A 20,930-nucleotide genomic window follows, 5' to 3' on the forward strand; every position below is an offset into this window, starting at 1 on the left:
AGAGTATGACTTAAAATCAAGCTGAGATCAATTTGGGAACTTTTCTAGGATTCAGACAGGCTGCTTTGAGCAGCGAAGAAGGTCAGGATAGAACACCTGCCTTAAATAGGAAGAGTCATGTACCATATCCCTAGCACAGTAAATGAACATTCGAGTAGACCTCAATAAATAAGAACATTGTAGTTACTTTCTTCCATCAGATAGAAATCACCTTCATATTATGTAGTACTTACAGGTGATGATAGTCTTACTGGGAATTCAGAGATGTTGCTAAATGTGTTTTCAATTTGCAGGACATCGCTGCATTATGCGAGTGCCCACAACCATCCAGATGTAGTGACACTGTTATTAGAAAATAAGTCCAACATTAACATCCAGGATGATGAAGGCTGCACACCGTTGATTAAGGTAGCTATTGGCCATCTGTTTTGGTATGAAATGGATTAGAGGTGTCCTTGTTTGGTTTCTGTTGTTGTGAGAAAACACAGACCAAAACTTACTCAGGAGAGGAAAAAGTTATTTAGCTTACATTTATTCATCCCAGTTGATCCTCATGGGAAACCTGGTCAGGAACTCAAATCAGGAACTGGGGGGAAGAACTAAACTAGAGATCAGGGGAGAATGCAGCTTTCCATGGCTTTTACCCAGGTTTGCTCAGCTTTTTTTTTATACAACTTTGAACTCAGGCATGCCCCTACCACAAGACTTTGGGCTTTCCTACTTCTGTCTAAATAAAAAAAAAAAAATAGTTCCACACAGTGCCCCAGAGGCCAGTCCAATTCCTCAAGTGAGGATCTTTCCAGGAGTATTAAGCATGTATCACATTGGCAAAAAGAACAAAATCTAAGCAAACAAGCAATCTCTGCATTGTGACAGCCAACCACACAGACCTGAGTGCTTAGGACATCTAGGTGGGTTGGTAGAACCCCTTAATTCTACCACTTGGAAAAAGATGTGGTGGGGAGATCATTAAATGAGTCAAGCCTGGAGTATTTAAGAAGACCTTGTGTCAAAATGGAGGGAAAATATGAATAACTAAAACTCTGTCTGATTTCAGAGAAACTATTCAGTGCCATTGTAGAAATGTTTCCCTTGGTTTCCTTGAAGTGAAGATGTATTTCTTTGTACAATTTCCACAGGCTGCGCAGCGGGACAATACACATTGTGTTTGTGTATTGCTCAGGCACAATGCTAATCCAAATTTGATGGATTACAGTGGGAATACAGCCTTTCACCATGCCATTTCCAGGGGCAGCATAGCAATTGTAAAGATGCTCCTGGAGTACAACGTAGATATTGAAGCCAAAACAGAGGTAAAGGTCATTCAACTTCATTCCCAATGCACTTCTAGCTACTTCTAGCTGGGACACTCAGACCTATTTTCTACATGCAGAACCTCAAGCATTCTCACTGAATGTGTTCAGAGGAACGCTTTTTCTCTTTAAATATATATGTGTGTGTTTGTGTGTGTGTGTGTGTGTGTGTGTGTGTGTGTGTGTGTGTCTGTGTGTGTGTGTGTGTCTGTGTGTGTGTGTATTTATAATTAGTGCCAAAAAACCCACAGAATAGCATATTTTGTCTCAGCGTTGACTTTAAGTTTGAAATTCAAGATTATAGGCTTTAGGATTACACACACACACACACACACACACACAGACACACACAGACACACACACACACATACACACATACACACACACATCACATCACATCACATCTACACCAACAAGGAAAAGAAATACATTTCAAGTTTAATGATTGTAGAATATATAGAACTGGGTTGCTGCTAAGAAGGTATTGATGTGTGTTTGGCTCAGGGATGAGGGCAGACTGGGAAAGGAGAGAGGTGTCAGGCAAATTAGAAAATCTGATCATTGAGAAAATATACAAAACATTTTTATGATTTTCAAAAGTTTTGGTATTCATAGAAGATGCTATTGCCCTTGGGAGATAATTCTTACTTTAGAAAAGAAATATATTTGGAGTGCAGATTGAGAAACTCTGCTCCAGATACCTCTTGAGCACACTCCTTCAACAGGGGCATACCAAACTTTATATTTTGGGGTTGTGTCCATGGAGGTCCTAGTTTTTGGAGCTAAGAAGATTGGAACCATTGAGTGTTTGGGGAAAATTCTGGAAGGGATTGGTGTTCATATGCAGTGTTGTGTAGACAAAAGATGTGTCAAAGGGAAGAAGAGAGCTGTGTGTGGAAAGCACAGCAGGTGTTGTAGGAAAAATGATGCCTTGTGACTCAGTACAGTGTGTGTTTATGTTCACAAAATCTGTGATGAACTTTCAGTTGAGAAACAAGTTGTTTTATAAAATGTAATATTGTTTTCTTTACAGTATGGCTTGACACCACTGCAACTTGCAACATATGAAAATCAGACTGAAATGATAAACTTCTTAGAATCAATGAGTGCAGATGCACAGGCCGTGCAAGTGTCAAACAGGTACAGTTTCTTCTCTTCTACAATCTTAGTGTTGTTCTTGATGGTGAGAATTGCTTAAGTCAGGAATATTAATATGATATTAAATGATTTGAAAAACTCTGAGAGAAATATTTAGAAAGCTTATTACACACGAAATATGAGCTAGAAAAGAGACTGTTCCAACACAACAAAAGAACAGCAGTACCAGGAGTACTACATAGCTCAGTAGTTCAGTTCGTGAGTCATGAACCAAGACAAAGAATAAGCTAGATCAGCTGTTGGTCCACTTCAGTATTTTTTATTTTGACACAGTTTGCCACTGAATTAAAGGTCATGTGTGTCATTGGCAAATGTTCTACCATGAATAAACACCCCCAGTCCCTGAGTCTGAAATTTTATAATTTCTGACCTTAAAAATGACAGTATAAGCCATATCTTTAGAATTATATGTTACATAATCACAGGTAATAAATAGTGTTTCCTAATGATCTGTTTGAAATGTCCAATGCAGTAGAAAACTACCTTTTGCTAGGAGGTGTTCGGTAAACTTTCATCCTGTAATTAACTAGCAATGTTGGTGATATTGCAGTCCAAGACATTTTTGTGTCACATTTCAGATGGAGCTTTTAATGTGGATATATAAATAGTTCATTTCCTTCCACATATTCTGGTATTTTAGAATTATAAATCTTCTCCTAGATTTTGTGAATGTTTAGCTCTAAAAAAATTGATCTTACAAAGCTATATTCCCTTCCATATGAAATAAAATTATTATGCTGAAATTCCCTGTTTAGTACACATGTTTACCTAATGTTTATGTTGAGCCATTATTTCCAGACAACAGATCTGTGCTTTAAGGTGAGCCTTTCTAGAGAGAGCTCACTCTCCTTTCAAAACTTAATGCTCTTTGAAATATTTAATTTTATTTTTTCTTATTCATTTTACATCAAACTCACTGACCCTGTCTCAGTCTCCCTATTCCACAGTCCTTTCTGGTTCCCCTTCCCCTTCACCTCTGAGCAGTCATGGATCCCCTATGCATCCCCACACCCTGGCACTTCAAGTCTCTGCAAGGGTAGACACTTCCTCTCTCTCCAAGGTCAGACAAGGCAGCTCAGCTAGAAGGAGGTATCCCATGTATAAGGAACAGCTTTTTGATAGGACCCATCCCAGTTGACTGGGACCTATATGAAAATCCAGCTGCTCTTCTGCTACATGTGAGTGGGAAGGTGTGAGTCCAGCCCGTGTATTTTCTGTGGTTGGTGGTTCAGTCTCTGAGAGCCCCAGGCGTCCAGGTTATTTCACTCTGTTGTTTGTCCTCTGGAGTTCTTATCTCCTTGCAGACCTGGAATCTTTCCTCCTAGTGTTCCCTAAGAGTCTACTGCCATACATCCCTGAACAAGGCAAATATTCTCTTTAGAGTTTTTAAGAGGGAGGGAGGAGAGAGAGAGAGAGAGAGAGAGAGAGAGAGAGAGAGAGAGAGAGAGAGAGAGAGAGAGAGACAGAGAGACAGAGAGACAGAGAGACAGAGAGAGACAGAGAGATACAGAGAGAGACAGAGAGAGAGACAGAAAGAGAGAGACAGAGAGAGAGAGACAGAGAGAGAGAGAGTCAGAGAGAGAGAGATTGATTGATTGATTGTGTGTATGCATGCTTGAGCCTTTTAGTTTGTGTTCTATTTAAAAGCTAACCATGCCTCATGTTTTCTCTTGAGAAAGTCGCAAGGATACCAGTCAACAGTCATAGTGAATTGCTGAAAAATAAATTCAAAATTGTTTGACTAGACCTGTAGTTCCATGAATTACATCCCAGACTGTGGGAGGTAGGAGACACACAGACCTTTGTGAGTTAAGTACAACATGGTCTATGGCGTGGGTTTCAGACCAGCATGGCTACATAGTGAGATCCGGTTTCAAAAAACATTGTTTGTGAACATCTAAACTAAGATACTGGGGACTGAAATATAAAGGTCTTCAAATGCTCGCTAAATGTTTTTCTTATGAATAGTACAATAACCATAACTTATAAATCTATGCCACAGTGCAAGAACACCAGCACATAAAAAAGAAGTGAAGCATGTAAGATTTTTGGAAGGTAAGATTTTTTATATCATATATAAATTTACTATATTGTAGCTGGTCTTATTCACCCTAGATAAAATAGTGCGGACATTTTAGCTCCTCTCCTACTGTGACCACACAAGGCAGCCCAGCTAGCAGAAAGGAATCCAAATGCAGGCAACAGAATGAGAACCTGCCCTCACTTCAGTAAACCAGGAGTCCACATGAAGAGCACGTGAAGCTGCACGTCTGCTACCTCTGAATATGGGGTCTATGTGCAGCCCTGACGTGCTCTTTGATAGGTGGTTCAGTCCCTGTGAGCCCTCATGGGCCCCTGTTGGTTAATCTGTAGGTTTTCTTGTTGTGTTTCTGAACCTTCAATGGCACTGTCCTCCTTTGAATTCAATATCCTTCCCCCAACTCTTTCACAAGACGCCCCAACCCCCACCTGATATTTATTTGGCTGTGGGTGTGTACATCTGTTTCTATCCAGGGCTTGATGAAGACTCTCAGAAGAATTATCCAAAGCTTCTGTCTGCAAGCATAGCAAAATATCATTAATGGAGTCAAAGACTGGCTCTCTCCCACAGGGTGGGTCTCAAGTTGGTCCAGTTATTGGTTTGGTATCTCTTTAATGTCTGTTCCATTTTAACCTGCATATCTTGGTGGTAGGATAAATTTTGGGTTGATGTTTTTCTGAGTGCTTTGGTGTTCTCCTCCTTCTCCTGGAAGTCTCCCCTGTGTACAGAAGATGACCACTGAAAGCTGCATATCACCTGCTGCTAGTAGGCTCTGCAAGTCTTAGCTCCATAGATAGACTGCTAAGAGCCCCCATGGTTCCTGGTCTTTGTTTCACCACAGAGATGCCTCTCCACTGGTATCTTCTGTCCCAGCTCCCACACCACACCTGCTCTGCACCTTAGTTCCCCTCCCCATCCTACAAATTTCCCTCCCTCAATCGAATCCTGATATCTATTTCATTTTCCCTCCTGAGTGAGATTCACGCATCTTCCCTTGGGCCCTCATTACTTAGCTTCTTTAGGTCTGTGCACTGTGGCCTGGTTATTCTGTAATTTATGGCTGCTAAGGTCCTCACCTTTAAGTGAGTACATACCATGCCTGTCCTTCTCGGTTTCAGTTACCTCATCCAATATGATGTTTGCCAATCCCATCCATTTGCCTGCAATTTTCTCAAATTCCATGGTTTTCATAGCCGAGTATTATTTCATTGTGCAAATATACCACATTTCCTTAATCAGTTTTTCAGTTGTCTCCTGTCCATGGCTATTACAAGGAAAGGTTTTATGAACATAGTTAAGCAAGTGTGCTTGGGTGGTATGGTGGAGCAAGTTTGGGGTATATGCCCATGATTGACATAGTTGTGTCTTAAGGTAAAAACTATTTCAAAATTTTTGGAAAAAAAAACCCGCCAAATTGCTTTTCAAAAGGGATTTTAGGGGTTGGAGATTTAGCTCAGCGGTAGAGCACTTGCCTAGCAAGCGCAAGGCCCTGGGTTTGGTCCCCAGCTCTGAAAAAAAGAAAAAGAAAAAAAAAAAAGAAAAGGGATTTTAATGTCTCTCCCACCAACAATGGAGGAATGTTCCCTTTGCTCAATATCCTTGTCAGCATGGCTGTCACTTGAGGTTTTGATTCTGGCTGCTCTGACTGGTGTAGGATGGACTCAGGGTCCTTCTGATCTGCATTCAGTGATGACTGAAGATGAGCATTTGATGTCTCACGGCCTCCTGAGCATCCTCGGCTGGGAATGCTTCGTTTACCACTGTACACCATATTCAGAATGGTTTATTGCTGTCTAACTTTTTGGGCTTTTTATATATTTTAACCATTTATTTCTCTGTGAAGTGTAAGACTGATGACGATCTTTTCCCAAAATGTAGGCTTCTCTTTTGTCCTTTTGATGGTGTCCTTTGCTTTACAGAGGTTTTTAAGTTTTGTGAGTCCCCATTTATCAATCATTGATCTCAGAGGCTGGGACAGTGGTGTGCTGTTCAGGAAATTGTCTACTGTACCGATGTCCTCAGTATATTGAAGTTTCTGCTTCAATGTCAAGGTCTTTCATCCACATGAACTTGAGTTTTGTGCAGGTTGAGAAATACAGATCTATTTGCATTCTTCTTCATGCAGACATACAGTTACACCTGCACCATTTGTTGAAGAAACTTTCCTATTTTCCCCATTGTGTGGTTTTGCCTTTGTCAAAATCATGTGTTGGTAGGTATGTGTGTTTTTTCTTTGATTTGATTCCATTGGTCAACTTTTTGTTTCTATACTAATTCTATACAGCTTTTGTTATGATTGCTCTGTGATATGTCTTGATATCAGGGATGATGATACCTCCAAAAATTATTTAATTATTCAAGATATCTATCTATCTATCATCTATCTATCTATCTATGTATCTATCATCTATCTATCTATCATCTATGTATCTATCAGCTATCATGGGTTTTTTGTTTTTTAAAGAATTGCTCTTTCAAGGTCTGTAAATAATGGTCTTGCAATTTTGAAGAGAAATGCATTGACTGTGAAGATGCTTTTTGTAAGATGGCCATTTTCACCTTGTTAATCCTATCCATCTGTAGTATAGGAGACCTTTCCATCTTCAGATGTCCTGTTAATTCCTTTTTCAGAGACATAAAGTTTTTGACAGGCAGGTCTTTAAGTAGCTTGATTAGAGTTGTACTGGGCTATTTAATGTTATCTGTGGTTACTGTAAAGGGTTTTGCTTGACTAAATTTTTCTTATCCCTTTTAACTGTTGCATGAGGAAGGGCTGCTGGTTTTTTGAGTTAATCTTGCATTCAGACACTTTTCTGTAAGGGTTTATCACCTTTGGTGTAGGAGTTCTTTGGTAGATTTTGTGAGGTCTCTTTTGTATGTGGGCAGCTTTGCTTACTCTCTGGTTTTAAGTTTCTCTGCATATAAGTTGTTAGTGTTTATTGGCTGGTTCAGGTATGCAAATTTGATCACTGAGGTCTCTAAGACTTTTAACATGAAGGGGTGCTTGATTTTATCAACGGCTTTATCAGCATCTAATGTGATGACCAAGTGAATTTTTTTGACATCTCCACCCTTGCCAGCTGCAGCTATCCATTCATTTTCATGGCTGTCAAGCCATCTCCCCTGTATCTCCCCAGACCCGATCCTGAAACACTCAGTTGTCTCAAATTTACCCACTCCCACCTAGTTCCTTCCTTCCTCTGCCTCCTCTGAGTATTTTCCGGTATGTTCTAAGTTAGATTCAAAATCCTCTCTTGGTCCTTTCTTCTTCATCTTCTTTTGGTCCTGAGTATAGTATTGATATCCTGTACTTTATTGCTAATATCCACTTAGAAGTGAGTATACGCCATCCATGTCTTTTGGGTCTGGGTTATGTCACTCAGGAAGATATTCTCAAGTTCTATTCATTCACCTGCAAAGGTCATTATGTCTTTGTCTTTAGTAGGTGAATAGTATCCCACATTGTCTTTTTTCATTAAAAAAAAACTTCACCCTTGTCAGTTGCAGATTTCCATTCACTTTCAGGACCATCCATCCATCTCTCCTCTTCCTTAGCCACACCTGATTCCGAACCCATCCCATAGCCCTCCGTATCTCTTCTCTATTCAGTTCACTCCCTCCGTCTTCCTCTTAGGACTGCTTTATGCACTCCTTTAAGTGAGATTCAGGCATCCTCACTTGTGCATTCCTTCTTGTGTAGCTTTTCTGAGTCTGTGGATAATAGCATGGTGTCTGTATTTTTGGCCAATAACCATCTATAAGTGAGTACATAACACACATGTCCTGTTTGGACTCTGGAGGATATTCTCAAGTTCCATTGATTTACCTGCAAAATTCATTCTGCCTTTGTTTGTAATAGTGGGATAATATGCCATTTTGAAAGTATACATCAGGCCTGATCAGGTGGGCACTCCTGAGGCTGCAGAGCGGAGGAGACCACCAACACTGCCCACCCCTGCCCCCATCCCTGGCCCAAGAGGCAACTGTATAAGGCCTCTGGGTTCCCATAGGGGTGGGCCCAGGAGCGGCAGGACCCCTGCGCCTGAGACACCGCCGGAACCTGAAGGAAACAGACCGGATAAACAGTTCTCTGCACCCAAATCCCGTGGGAGGGAGAGCTAAAACTTCAGAGAGGTGGACACGCCTGGGAAACCAGAAGAGACTGCACTCTGTGCACATCCAGATGCCAGAGGAAAACACCAAACGCCATCTGGAACCCTGGTGCACGGAGGCTCCCGGAAAGAGCGGCGCAGATGTTCCCGGTTGCTGCCGCCTCGGAGAGGACTTAGGCAGTACCCCACGAGCAAACTTGAGCCTTGGAACCGCAGGTAGGACCAACTTTTCCCCTGCAAGAAACCTGCCTGGTGAACTCAAGACACAGGCCCACAGGAACAGCTGAAGACCTGTAGAGAGGAAAAACTACACGCCCGAAAGCAGAACACTCTGTCCCCATAACTGGCTGAAAGAAAACAGGAAAACAGGTCTACAGCACTCCTGACACACACGCTTATAGGACAGTCTAGCCACGGTCAGAAATAGCAGAACAAAGTAACACTAGAGATAATCTGATGGCGAGAGGCAAGCGCAGGAACCCAAGCAACAGAAACCAAGACTACATGGCATCATCGGAGCCCAATTCTCCCACCAAAGCAAACACGGAATATCCAAACACACCAGAAAAGCAAGATCTAGTTTCAAAATCATATTTGATCATGATGCTGGAGGACTTCAAGAAAGACATAAAGAACCCCCTTAGAGAACAAGTAGAAGCCTACAGAGAGGAATCGCAAAAATCCCTGAAAGCATTCCAGGAAAACACAATCAAACAGTTGACGGAATTAAAAATGGAAATAGAAGCAATCAAGAAAGAACACATGGAAACAACCCTGGACATAGAAAATGAAAAGAAAAGACAAGGAGCTGTAGATACAAGCTTCACCAACAGAATACAAGAGATGGAAGAGAGAATCTCGGGAGCAGAAGATTCCATAGAAATCATTGACTCAACTGTCAAAGATAATGTAAAGCGGAAAAAGCTACTGGTCCAAAACATACAGGAAATCCAGGACTCAATGAGAAGATCAAACCTAAGGATAATAGGTATAGAAGAGATTGAAGACTCCCAGCTCAAAGGACGAGTAAATATCTTCAACAAAATCATAGAAGAAAACTTCCCTAACCTAAAACAAGAGATACCCATAGGCATACAAGAAGCCTACAGAACTCCAAATAGATTGGACCAGAAAAGAAACACCTCCCGTCACATAATTGTCAAAACACCAAACGCACAAAATAAAGAAAGAATATTAAAAGCAGTAAGGGAAAAAGGTCAAGTAACATATAAAGGCAGACCTATCAGAATCACACCAGACTTTTCGCCAGAAACTATGAAGGCCAGAAGATCCTGGACAGATGTCATACAGACCCTAAGAGAACACCAATGCCAGCCCAGGTTACTGTATCCTCCAAAACTCTCAATTAACATAGATGGAGAAACCAAGATATTCCATGACAAAACCAAATTTACACAATATCTTTCTACAAATCCAGCAATACAAAGATAATAAAGGGTAAAGCCCAACATAAGGAGGCAAGCTATACCCTAGAAGAAGCAAGAAACTAATCGTCTTGGCAACAAAACAAAGAGAATGAAAGCACACAAACATAACCTCACATCCAAATATGAACATAACAGGAAGCAATAATTACTATTCCTGAATATCTCTCAACATCAATGGCCTCAACTCCCCAATAAAAAGACATAGATTAACAAACTGGATACGCAACGAGGACCCTGCATTCTGCTGCCTACAGGAAACACACCTCAGAGACAAAGACAGACACAACCTCAGAGTGAAAGGCTGGAAAACAACTTTCCAAGCAAATGGTCAGGAGAAGCAAGCTGGAGTAGCCATTCTAATATCAAATAAAATCAATTTTCAATTAAAAGTCATCAAAAAAGATAAGGAAGGACACTTCATATTCATCAAAGGAAAAATCCACCAAGATGAACTCTCAATCCTCATCTTCGATTGGTTTATATACAAGTGTGCCATTTCTAGGCTTGAAAGTAAAATGATGCTATCTGGTGCTGGATAGAGGAGCCTTATTTTTTATTATGGCAGCTTGCTATTTTTGTAACATGGTGATTTGGTTGAACACAATAAATTACAGTAGTAACTGATCTCCCCCTCTTCCTGGATGAGTGAGGAGATGATTAAATGTTGATGTCAGCATCCATGAGCATATTCAGATGAGCTTCTGCTTCTGTTGAAAAGGATGCTGTGATTGATTGTGGTCCGAAGCTTTGAAGCACTACTTGGCATCTCCTTCCTTGGAGGTCTCACTGTTTAAACATAACAGATTTGATAGCTTGTTGGTAAGGTGAGGTCCAGCTTGTCTCCACTAGGTCATCTTCATGTGAATCCGGTGGTTATACGGTTTTGTTCTAGGGATATTTCATTTTTTTAATAACGGTTTTAGCTGACATTCATGGAGAGAATGAATCCTTAGAAGTGTGCCACTAGTGAAAGGAAATCCTGTCTAGAGTATGTTTCTTTACAAAGCTGTGTCACACCATCCTTTGGGCCCTCTGCTGAAAAAGTAGAATCAAGTCTCAAATAATGCCTTTTAAATTGTATCCTCTAGTATTATAGATGTAGGACAGTACTGTATCATACCTCTGTGGATGTAAAATAGCTTGTACCTGCTTTATGATACGTAGTAGTGACCGTGCTTTATCAGAGCTGTTTTTAATGATGTTGCTCAGAATGTTTTCTTTCCAGATGATGATTGAGAAGCTAATTTAAAAAAAAATGGTGCCAGGTACCACAAGAGTAACAGAACTGTGCTGTTTTCTCGGGTTTTGTTTTTTTACTTTTTTTTTTTAATGGAGTGTGCTGGATGTCTCTACAGTTTTGTTCAGATGACTGCAGAACCTGGAAAAGCTGTTGCTGCTGTTGATGCATAACACACTGCTATTATTGGTCTTTTTATATAAATATAAATATATATATACAGATATATAATTTGAATTTTTTGAAACTTTACCTGTGCTGTCAACTTTCGAAAAAAGTATCCCCGTTTACTGTGTTGAGTTGGCACTGTACAGAAATTAACAGCCATATTGGTCTAGAAATGTTGAACTTAAGTTTTTTCCATTTGTACAGGGGTAACACACTGTATTAAATATGTAAGGTCTTATATACATGGGTTTGATTAAAAAAACTAATAAAGTATTTTCTAAATTAAACAAAAAAAAGGCATCTGCCACCATGAAAAAAAAATGACCATCGATGCCATTTTATAACATCACCAGAGGTTAAACTATTAAATTTCCCAAAGAATGATGACTTTTTCTATTTAACCTAGAATATAAGTAGCTTGCAATTCCAAAAAAAAAAAAAAAAAAAAAAAAAAAACTTTGAAAGTGTTTGTCTGCACTTCCTACTTAATCAGGAAATATTTCTACTTAGTTGTCTTTTGGGGTTGAATACAAGATAATCATAGTCTCAATAAAAGCTTAAGTTGGTATTTTTAAGAAGATTTATTAGACCTAAAAAGATGGTGTTAGGGTGTTAATGCAAGTTAGGATAAAATGTGATTTAGATCCAGAACTCTGAACTCACCAGGATAGGATAGATAATAGGACATTTTTTTAAATTACCACATACTATGGACTTGACATTGTAAATATATATCACACCTTATAACTATTATAATTTTTATAATTTTATTCAATTTATATTTGAAAAAGAGACATTTATTGTACTTCAAAGGGGGATTATTGAGAGATTATCTAATATCGATATGACTATGGCACTTGTTAATAATAAATCTGATGGCTTATTATTTAGGTGGTAAATAAGAAGTGGAAAATCTGGGAGAAATCATAATTCTGAGATAGAATGCGGCAGGAGATTCACCTTGGAAGACGTGAGGAGAGAGACACATAGTACCTGAACATGGTTAAGTGGGCATGTTACAGAATGTAGGTTAAAATAGTCAGTTATTCTAAATTGTGATCTAGTTAGAGAAGAGCCTCACTATATACTCAAGGTATTTGTAAATATATCTTGAGTCTGAGTCTTAGTTCTCGGAGCATGGCGCTGTGTGGAAGAACTGGATCAAACTGCTACATTATATTGTTCATGAGTTTTAAGCCAAGCTAAGTTTACAGGGGATATTGTCTAAGCACATACTCAAATAATAAATTATAGATGCCATAAGTTGTTAAAAGTTATGATTTTTGTAGTAGAATCATCCCTCATATTTGAGTTGAGGTCTTGCAGTTGATTTGGTAAACTAACCTGAAATTGATTAAATGAATGTATTTGAATTTAATTGATAAATTATTGATATTTATGTCCATGGAAATGGTTGAAGGGATAACTTTGTATGGTAAACTGTAGAAAAACACAGAATACATGTCATTACAGTGGATTTAAACTTTTTTTCCCAGATTTCAAGTTTTATTAAAAAGCTTACATTAATAAAAAAAAGCATATTATTGAAATAATGACACATTGGTCAATGTATAGAATTGAAAAAAAAAAGAAAGTATACATCACTTTCTTTTTTTTTATTAACTTATGTATTTCTTATTTACATTTCAAGTTTTATTCCATTTCCCAGTTTCCAGGCCAAAATCCCCCTAACCCCTCCCACTCCCCTTCTTTATGGGTGTTCCCCTCCCCATCCTCCCCCATTGCCGCCCTCCCCCCAACAATCACTTTCACTGGGGATTCAGTCTTGGCAGGACACAGGACTTCCCCTTCCACTGGTGCTCTTACTAGCCTATTCATTGCTACCTATGAGGTCAGAGTCCAGGGTCAGTCCATGTATAGTCTTTAGGTAGTGGCTGAGTCCCTGGAAGCTCTGTTTGCTTGGCATTGTTGTTCATATGGGGTCTCGAGCCCCTTCAAGCTCTTCCAGTCCTTTCTCTGATTCCTTCAATGGGGGTCCTATTCTCAATTCAGTGCTGGCATTCACCTATGCATTTGCTGGATTCTGGCTGTGTCTCTCAGGAGAGATCTACATCCGGCTCCAGTCTGCCTACACTTCTTTGCTCCTCCATCTTGTCTAATTGGGTGGCTGTATATGTATAGGCCACATGTGGGGCAGGCTCTGAATGGGTGTTCCTTCAGTCTCTGTTTTAATCTTTGCCTCTCCCTTCCCTGCCAAGGGTATTCTTTTTCCCCTTTTAAAGAAGGAGTGAAATATTCACATTTTGATCATCCATCTTGAGTTTCATGTGTTCTATGCATCTAGGGTAAATCAAGCATTTGGGCTAATATCCACTTATCAATGAGTGCATACCATATGTGTTTTTCTGTGATTGGGCTAGCTCACTCAAGATGATATTTTCCAGTTCCAACCATTGCCTATGAATTTCACAAAGGTATTGTTTTTGATAGCTGAGTAATATTCCATTGTGTAGATGTACCACATTTTCTGTATCCATTCCTCTGTTGAAGGGCATCTGGGTTCTTTCCAGCTTCTGGCTATTATAAATAAGGCTGCTATGAACATAGTGGAGCACATGTCTTTTTTATATGTTGGGGCATCGTTTGGGTATATGCGCAAGAGAGGTATAGCTGGATCCTCAGGCAGGTCAATGTCCAATTTTCTGAGGAACCTCCAGACTGATTTCCAGAATGGTTGTACCAGTCTGCTTTCCCACCAACAATGGAAGAGTGTTCCTCTCTCTCCACATCCTCGCCAGCATTTGCTGTCACCTGAGTTTTTGATCTTAGCCGTTCTTACTGGTATGAGGTGAAATCTGAGGGTTGTTTTGATTTGCATTTCCCTTATGATTAAAGATGTTGAACATTTCTTTAGGTGTTTCTCAGTCGTTCGACATTCCTCAGCTGTGAATTCTTTGTTTAGATCTGAACCCCATTTTTTAATAGGGTTATTGGTCTCCCTGCAGTCTACCTTCTTGCGTTCTTTGTATATTTTGAATATAAGACCTCTATCTGTTGTAGGATTGGTAAAGATCTTTTCCCACTCTGTTGGTTGCCGTTTTGTCCTAACCACAGTGTCCTTTGCCTTACAGAAGGTTTGCAGTTTTATGAGATCCCATTTGTCGATTCTTGATCTTAGAGCATAAGCCATTGGTGTTTTGTTCAGGAAATTTTTTCCAGTGCCCACGTGTTCCAGATGCTGCCCTAGTTTTTCTTCTATTAGTTTGAGTGTATCTGGTTTGATGTGTAGGTCCTTGATCCACTTGGACTTAAGCTTGTACAGGGTGATAAGCATGGATTGATCTGCATTCCTCTACATGTTGACCTCCAGTTGAACCAGCACCATTTGCTGAAAATGCTATCTTTTTTCCATTGGATGGTTTTGGCTCCTTTGTCAAAAATCAAGTGCCCATAGGTGTGTGGGTTCATTTCTGGGTCTTCAGTTCTGTTCCATTGGTCTATCTGTCTGTCTCTGTACCAATACCATGCAGTTTTTATCACTATTGCTCTGTAATACTGCTTGAGTTCAGGGATAGTGATTCCCCCTGAAGTCCTTTTATTGTTGAGGATAGTTTTAGCTATCCTGGGTTTTTGGTTATTCCAGATGAATTTTCAAATTGTTCTGTCTAACTCTTTGAAGAATTGGATTGGTATTTTGATGGGGATTGCATTGAATCTGTAGATCGCTTTTGGTAAGATGACCATTTTTACTATATTAATCCTGCCAATCCATGGGCATGGGAGATCTTTCCATCTTCTGAGGTCTTCTTCAATTTCTTTCTTCAGAGTCTTGAAGTTCTTCTTGTACAGATCTTTTACTTGCTTGGTTAAAGTCACGCCGAGGTACTTTATATTATTTGGGTCTATTATGAAGGGTGTCGTTTCCCTAATTTCTTTCTCGGCTTGTTTCTCTTTTGTGTAGAGGAAGGCTACTGATTTATTTGAGTTAATTTTATACCCAGGCACTTTACTGAAGTTGTTTATCAGCTTTAGTAGTTCTCTGGTGGAACTTTTGGGATCACTTAAATGTACTATCATATCATCTGCAAATAGTGATATTTTGACTTCTTCTATTCCAATCTGTATCCCCTTGACCTCCTTTTGTTGTCTGATTGCTCTGGCTAGAACTTCAAGAACTGTATTGAATAAGTAGGGAGAGAGTGGGCAGCCTTGTCTAGTCCCTGATTTTAGTGAGATTGCTTCAAGTTTCTCTCCACTTAGTTTAATGTTAGCAATTGGTTTGCTGTATATGGCTTTTACTATGTTTAGGTATATGGGCCTTGAATTCCTATTCTTTCCCGGACTTTTATCATGAAGGGGTGTTGAATTTTGTCAAATGCTTTCTCAGCGTCTAATGAAATGATCTTGTGGTTTTGTTCTTTCAGTTGGTTTATATAATGGATCACGTTGATGGTTTTCCGTATATTAAACCATCCCTGCATGCCTGGGATGAAGTCTACTTGATCATGGTGGATGATTGTTTTGATGTGCTCTTGGATTCGGTTTGCCAGAATTTTATTGAGTATTTTTGCGTGTATATTCATAAGGGAAATTGGTCTAAGTTCTCTTTCTGTGTTGGGTCTGTGTGTGGTTTGAGTAATTGTGGCTTCATAGAAGGAATTTGGTAGTGCTCCATCTGTTTTAATTTTGTGGAATAGTTTGGATAGTATTGGTATGAGGTCTTCTATGAAGGTCTGATAGAATTCTGCACTGAACCCGTCTGGACCTGGGCTCTTTTTGGTTGGGAGACCTTTAATGACTGCTACTATTTCCTTAGGAGTTATGGGGTTGTTTAACTGGTTTATCTGTTCCTGATTTAACTTCGGTACCTGGTATCTGTCTATGAAATTGTCCATTTCCTGCAGATTTTCAAGTTTTGTTGAACATAGGCTTTTATAGTAAGATCTGATGATTTTTTTAATTTTGTCTGAATCTGTAGTTATGTCTCCCTTTTCTTTTCCGATTTTGGTAATTTGGAAACACTCTCTGTGTCCTCTAGTTAGTCTGGCTAAGGGTTTATCTATCTTATTGATTGTCTCAAAGAACCATCTTTTGGTTCTGTTGATTCTTTCTAGTGTCCATTTGTTTCTACTTGGCTGATTTCAGCTCTGAGTTTGATTATTTCCTGCCGTCTACTCCTCCTGGGTGTATTTACTTCTTTTTGTTCTAGAGCTTTTAGGTGTGCTGTCAAGCTGGTGACATATGCTGTTTCCTGTTTCTTTCTGCAGGCACTCAGAGCTATGGGTTTTCCTCTTAGCACAGCTTTCATTGTGTCCCATAAGTTTGGGTATGTTGTACCTTCAATTTCATTAAATCTAAGAAGTCTTTAATTTCTTTCTTTATTTCTTCCTTGACCAGGTTATCATTGAGTAGAGCATTGTTCAACTTCCACGTATAAGTAGGCATTCTTCCATTATTGTTATTGAAGACCAGATTTAGGCCGTGGTGGTCTGATAGCACACATGGGATTATTTCTATCTTTCTGTACCTATTGAGGCCTGTTTTTTGACCAATTATATGGTCAATTTTGGGGAAAGTACCATGAGGACCTGAGAAGAAGGTATATCCTTTTGCTTTAGGATAGAATGTTCTATAAATATCTGTTAAGTCTATTTGGTTCATGATTTCTCTTAGTCTGTCTACGTCTCTGTTTAATTAGTGTTTCCATGATCTGTCCATTGATGAGTGTGGGGTGTTGAAATCTCCTACTATTATTGTGTGAGGTGCAATGTGTGTTTTGAGCTTTAGTAAGGTTTCTTTTATGTATGTAGATGCCCTTGTATTTGGGGCATAGATATTTAGGATTGAGAGTTCATCTTGGTGGATTTTTCCTTTGATGAATATGAAGTGTCCTTCCTTATCTTTTTTGATGACGTTTAGTTGGAAATTGATTTTATTTGATATTAGAATGGCTACTCCAGCTTGCTTCTTCAGACCATTTGCTTGGAAAGTTGATTTCCAGCCTTTCACTCTGAGGTAGAGTCTGTCTTTGTCTCTGAGGTGTGTTTCCTGTAGGGAATGCAGGGTCCTCATTGCATATCCAGTGTGTTAATCTATGTCTTTTTATTGGGGAGTTGAGGCCATTGATGTTGAGAGATAGTCAGGAATAGTGATTATTGCTTCCTGTTATGTTCATATTTGGATGTGAGGTTATGTTTGTGTGCTTTTCTTCTCTTTGTTTTGTTGCCAAGACGATTTGTTTCTTGCTTTTTCTAGGGTGTAGCTTGCCTCCTTATGTTGGGCTTTACCATTTATTATCCTTTGTATTGCTGGATTTGTAGAAAGATATTGTGTAAATTTGGTTTTGTCCTGGAATATCTTGGTTTCTCCATCTATGTCAATTGAGAGTTTTGCAGGATAAAGTAACCTGGGCTGGCATTTGTGTTCTCTTAAGGTCTGTAGGCCATCTGTCCAGGATCTTTTGGCTTTCACAGTTTCTGGTGTGATTCTGATAGGTCTGCCTTTATGTTACTTGATCTTTTTCCCTTACTGCTTTTAATATTCTTTATTTTGTGCGTTTGGTGTTTTGACTATTATGTGACGGGAGCTGTTTCTTTTCTGGTCCAATCTATTTGTAGTTCTGTAGGCTTCGTGTATGCTTATGGGTATCTCTTCCTTTAGGTTAGGGACGTTTTCTTCTATGATTTTGTTGAAAATATTTACTGGTCCTTTGATCTAGGAGTCTTCACTCTCTTCTATAGCTATATCCTTAGGTTTGATCTTCTCATTGAGTCCTGGATTTCCTGTATGTTTTGGACCAGTAGCTTTTTCTGCTTTACATTATCTTTCACAGTTGAGTCGATAGTTTTCTATAGAATCTTCTGCTCCTGAGATTCTCTCTTCTATCTCTTGTATTCTGTTGGTGAAGCTCGTATCTACAGCTCCTTGTCTCTTCTTTTGGTTTTCTATATTCAGGGTTGTTTCCATGTGTTCTTTCTTGATTGCTTCTATTTCCATTTTTAATTCCTTCAAGTGTTTGTGTTTTCCTGGAATCCTTTCAGGGATTTTTGTGATTCCTCTCTGTAGGCTTCTACTTGTTTATTTATGTTTTCCTGCATTTCTCTAAGGGAGTTCTTCATGTCTTTCTTGAAATCCTCCAGCATCGATCAAATATGATTTTGAAACTAGATCTTGCTTTTCTGGTGTGTTTGGATATTCCGTGTTTGCTTTGGTTGGAGAATTGGGATCCGATGATGTCATGTAGTCTTGGTTTCTGTTGCTAGGGTTCCTGTGCTTGCCTCTCGCCATCAGATTATCTCTAGTGTTTCTTTGTTCTGCTATTTCTGACAGTGGCTAGACTGTCCTATAAGCCTGTGTGTCAGGAGTGCTGTAGACCTGTTTTCCTGTTTTCTTTCAGCCTGTTATGGGAACAGAGTGTTCTGCTTTGGGGCGTGTAGTTTTTCCTATCTACAGGTCTTCAGCTGTTCCTGTGGGCCTGTGCCCTGAATTCACCAGGCAGGTCACTTGGAGCAGAAAAGTTGGTCTTACCTGTGGTCCCAAGGCTCAAGATTGCTCGTGGGGTGTTGCTCAAGATCTCTCCTCAGGGGCAGCAACCAGGCGGACCTGCGCTGCCCTTTCCGGGAGCCCCTCGTGCACCAGAGTCCCAGATGGCGTTTGGTGTTTTCCTCTGGAGTCAGAGATGTGGGTAGAGTGCAGTCTCTTCTGGTTTACCAGGCGTGTCTGCCTCTCTGACGGTTTAGCTCTCCCTCTCCCAGGATTTGGGTGCAGAGAACCGTTTATCTGGCTGGTCCCTTCAGGTTCCTGCGGTGTCTCAGACGCAGTGGACCTGCTGCTCCTGTGCCCTTATCTACGGGAACCCAGAGACCGTTTCCTCTTGGGCCAGGGATATGGGCAGGGGTTGGCAGTGTTGGTGGTCTCTTCTGCTCTGCAGTCTCAGGAGTGCTCACCTGTCCGGGCTGTGAGCTCTCTCTCCCACGGGGTTTGGGAGCAGTGAGCTGGAGGCAGGGAGCACGAGATTCGGACTCCCGCTAAAAACTGGAAGTGTCCGGTCCTCCCACGGGGTTTGGGAGCCATACATCACTTTCTTTATTCATTGTTCAGTAGAGGGACATCCAGGTTGTTTCCAGATTCTGGTTAGTATGAACAAAGCTACTATGAACATAGTTTGACAAGTGGTTCTTTGGGACAGTGTGACATCTTTATGACTACACACCCAGGAGCGTTATAGCTGGCCCTTGAGGTAGAACAGTTTTTTCTCTCAGTTTTGTGAGAAACCACCCAATTGATTTCCAAAGTTGTTGTTCAAAGTTTCACTTCCATCAGTGATGGATTAGTGTTCCCTTTGCTCCACAACCTGCCAGCATTCACTCTCACTTGAGTTTTTCATCTTTGCTTTTGTGATGGGTGTCAAATGACATGTCAGAGTGGTTTTGAGTAAGCAGCTCTTGGTTTTGTTCATTCTTTGTATTGTTTCCCATGTTTCTATGTTTAATTTTCATACCATCTTCTCTTGAGCGTGTAAGCTTCTGTTTTTATTTTTAATATTGCATATGTGCTGATTAGCTGCTATTATGAAATCTCTCCATTTCTTTTGAAGGGACATAGTGTTATGAACTTTCCTTTTGCACTGCTTTTATTGTGTTCCCTAAGTTTGTATGATTTGTGCCTTCACTTTCATTGAATTCTAGAAAGACTTTGATTTCTTCTTTCAACAGTGGTCACTTAGCATAGAGTTGTTCAGTTTCCATGAGATTGTAGGCTTTCCATTGTTTTTGTTGTTGACATAGTCCAACTTTAGTCCATGGTGACCTTATCAGACACAAAAGCATTTTGGTGTTCTTTTGTTGTTGTTGTTTTTGTATTTTCTTGTATCTGTTGTAGATCTGTATCTCAATTTTGGAGAAGGTTCCATGAGGTGCTGAGAAGATACATATTTTTTTATTTGAGTGACAGCTTCTATAGATATCTGTTGTTGTAAAAATATTAAAATAAAAAAGTAAAAGTTGTCTTTTACCCCGCTAGGTCCGCACCTCAGTGCCCCAAGATATCTGCTAGATATCTTGGCGGAAACACAGCCCAGCCGCACATTTTCCTACACTCAAACCCTCACATAAAAGAACACACAACACAATAATCTTTGATCCAATTGGTAAGGTATAGTTGCCACTTAAACATACAAAGCCTGGTACCATCCATCCCTTAGGAAGATTGATAACAACCTGTAAATACACAGAGCAGAATCTTAACATCACCTGCCATGGCTCCTCCCCCCTCTCTCTCCTCTTCTCTGTGTTAATCCCCTTCTCTTCCTGCAAGCTTCTCTCCTGCCCATCCTTGCTTCTCCTCCAATGTCAGGTCTCCTACTATCCTGTACCTGCCCCTCACCTGTATTTTACAAATTCAATGGGGAGGTGGTTCTGGTGAAGTCATCTGAGTTCTGAGTATGTGACTAGGCAGCTGTCCTTGGGGCAGTGGAATTAGCATCAAAATACA

The 20,930-nt window shown here is 40.0% G+C and overlaps 1 protein-coding gene across 4 annotated transcripts in view; it reads left to right on the forward strand.

The window, feature by feature from the left end:
• The window catches only part of LOC134482565 (uncharacterized), a 100,950-nt gene that overhangs the window by 51,847 nt on the left and 28,173 nt on the right, over positions 1–20,930 (forward strand). For all 4 annotated transcript variants that reach the window (XM_087589366.1, XM_087589364.1, XM_087589368.1 and 1 more), the window contains 4 exons: positions 294–408; positions 1,140–1,313; positions 2,347–2,453; positions 4,474–4,526. In XM_087589366.1, the coding sequence (XP_087445492.1) occupies positions 294–408; positions 1,140–1,313; positions 2,347–2,453; positions 4,474–4,526 (449 nt within the window). Of the gene's footprint in view, positions 1–293; positions 409–1,139; positions 1,314–2,346; positions 2,454–4,473; positions 4,527–20,930 lie in introns of those variants that run through there.

The sequence above is a fragment of the Rattus norvegicus genome, chromosome 16 (assembly GCF_021556685.1).
Source record: "Rattus norvegicus strain SHRSP/BbbUtx chromosome 16, alternate assembly SHRSP_T2T, whole genome shotgun sequence".
Taxonomy (NCBI): Eukaryota; Metazoa; Chordata; class Mammalia; order Rodentia; family Muridae; genus Rattus; species Rattus norvegicus.